Source organism: Balearica regulorum, chromosome 1 (assembly GCF_011004875.1).
Source record: "Balearica regulorum gibbericeps isolate bBalReg1 chromosome 1, bBalReg1.pri, whole genome shotgun sequence".
Lineage (NCBI taxonomy): Eukaryota > Metazoa > Chordata > Aves > Gruiformes > Gruidae > Balearica > Balearica regulorum.
This window is the reverse complement of record NC_046184.1, coordinates 212,923,702-212,926,379: the sequence shown is the minus strand read 5'-3', so window position 1 is coordinate 212,926,379 and position 2,678 is coordinate 212,923,702. Positions and strand designations below refer to the sequence as shown.

Here is a 2,678-nt window from a genome sequence, read left to right as displayed (position 1 = left end):
AAGGGAATTTGGGGGCTCTCTTGATGCAGCGCGCACAGCGCTGGACATTGCCGTAGTCTTAGTTTTACAGTACGCTGTGCTGCGCCTCCGAACGCTGCGTTGATGAGTTTAATCATCCTCCTTCCCTGCTATGCAGTTTGAGCCCACTGTTTACACACGCTAATAATCACAGCAGTTCGTATTAGGCAGGGCATACATTTATACCTCCTATGGGCATGTATTTTAATGCTATATTCACTCTTTATCTAATATTTTTAAATAGTGATTTCAAAGCATTTTACTCCAATGTTTCAAACACTGAAGCCGACACACTCCAAGATTAAGCGAATCACCCTGTTCATTAGTTTTATAGATGAGACTGAAACTCTCACCATAGGGATTTATAATCTAGCATTGTCTAAATTCCTGCAGAGAGGATATACAGCATAAAAATACCTGAGCTGAGCTGAGAACTTCAGAGTAGGATCATCTTACACATTATTTGATAAAACATGACAGGATTTGTTGAAGAACATATTTCATCAACCGCATGTGAAACTTCATAGGAACATAAAATATTAAAAGAGAACAGCCTTAGAAAAAACTCACCACCACTCAAAGCAACAGCAAATCATGTAAAAAGGCAAATTTGTGATCAGAACAGTCAACTCAACAAGATTTTCTACAGCGGACAGGAAGATTTATGTACCTACATCTGTTTACATTGTAATCACCAACTTAGTAACCCACTTTAAAAAAACCAAAATGAACGAGCATAAAATATGTTTTGAACAAAAGGATCTGTTTCAAAGAGGGATTTAACCACTACATTGCTATATATATACGTCGGAATCCTAACACAAATAAACCTGATTCAGAATATAATTTGATTACATTAATTGGCTCTGTGTTTCCATATCTTAATTTTCCTTCAGGTTATCTTTTAGCTAGTTTTTCATGTTTAGAAACATATTCTGGTTTTATGTCACACCAGCTATGACTTTTACAGCATGGGTTTCGTCCAGTTTTAAGCTTCTCGATGTGAAAGATCCTGTAGCAGAAAACTAATATCTGTGAGCTCTGTAAATTTTGTCTCTGTTTTAGCCCCATTTTCTGAGATTGAAACATATCGTAAAACTGCCAGTCTTAAACCGAGAATCTGAAATCACAAAATGTCCTGTACTTGATTTAAGTGTATTGTTTCCTTTCAGTGCATTCTTATTCTCATTCTTTATAAAATAAAATTGAGTAAGCAAGAGTTGTAGAAAAAAGGGAAAATGCATTTTATTTCAGATGTTCTGAAATGTTAAAGAGGTCTCATCACAGAATTCTCTGGCAGATAAAAGTTACTAACTAAGAAAAAAGATGGTGAAATAATAAATGCATAGAAATCTTGATTCCAGATCTGTTACTTGAGGATGTTTCTCTTAAGCTATAATACGAGGCATACCATCGTATTTTCCAAATGGCACTTAAGATGCTGGCAAAGCATCTTGAATGCCAATTTCAGTTTTGAATTGACTATGATCAGGATGATAGAGTGTATGGAAGGGTATGCCCCAGCTATAACTAAGGATACTGCAACTTTCACAGCATCTTTACTTTGAGAAGTTGACAGTATCAACAGAATTTGAGCTACAAAACTGGAAAGATACAGGATCAAGAAAGAAATAATGGATTTAATGGCAATTAGGTGAACATCTATCAAAGGATCCCTGAAAGTAGCTACATAACATTTCATCTTCTTTGTGTGTTTCCATAGAGAAGTGATTAATAGAGCTGAGGTTACCACAGATAATACTAGAGGAAAAAAGCAACCTACAAGGTAAAGAAGAAGCAGGTAGAGATGCGAACTGTCCCAGACAGTGGCTGTGCTGTTTTCTCTACAGTTCCCCGTTGAGCTGCAGAGGTAAGTGCTGGGTGTAATCCATAGCAAAGGAAGAGAAGTCACAGAGGAGATCAGCAGTGATCCTAGAAGCAGCCATGGGACCATCCCAGCTATTCTGAGCTTGATTTGCAGCAACAGCCATTGGGTGACATTGATTATTTTTACACAGTAGAGTACATAGAGCCAGGTACTGAACCACAAACTGGCATGGTTTACAAACATCCATACAGCACCAAGAGCTTTGTACACAGAAGCCAGCTTAAACACATCTGCAAAGTAGAGACTATGAATGTGCATCAGTATGGTCACCTGCAAGATAAATCTTGATGTGCTCAGAAAGATCAGGATCACATCGGCAGAAGAAATTTTTTTGCTTTTGATCCAGTTAATTATATTAACAGCTGTAATAAATCCATTTCCAGTAACTCCAACAACGACTTCAATAGCTACAATACTTATTGAAATGATAAGAACTGGTGGCAACATCTTGCTGCGTTGGTCACCTGTGCCTGATTAGCTTGTAGAGTTGTGCAAGAGGTTGAGCAGAACTGTTGGTATCTGACTAGCCCCAGCTCCAGCCTGCTCACCTTATATCTAGGAACAAAAAGACATCTGGAAATGATAGTGGAAAATGATTGTTGATGTTCTTCCTGAACGTGCAAATCAGAGAATGATTTAATAATTAATTCTAGCCTTTTACATACATGAGATTTGCCTATGTTTTTTCCTAGGGATGTGGAATAGCCAGCTGTATTAACCTCCCTGCATTTTGTCTAATTGTTTATATTCCTACCTAGAAGGACAGAAAGAT

At 37.5% G+C, this 2,678-nt stretch overlaps 1 protein-coding gene across 1 annotated transcript; it reads right to left on the bottom strand.

Annotated features, from left to right (window-relative positions):
- Positions 1 to 1,411: 1,411 nt before the first annotated feature.
- LOC104643120 (taste receptor type 2 member 40-like) lies at positions 1,412 to 2,353 on the bottom strand. The gene has a single exon (XM_010312325.2). The coding sequence runs from the start codon at positions 2,351 to 2,353 to the stop codon at positions 1,412 to 1,414; it is 942 nt and encodes a 313-aa protein (XP_010310627.2).
- Positions 2,354 to 2,678: the final 325 nt, after the last annotated feature.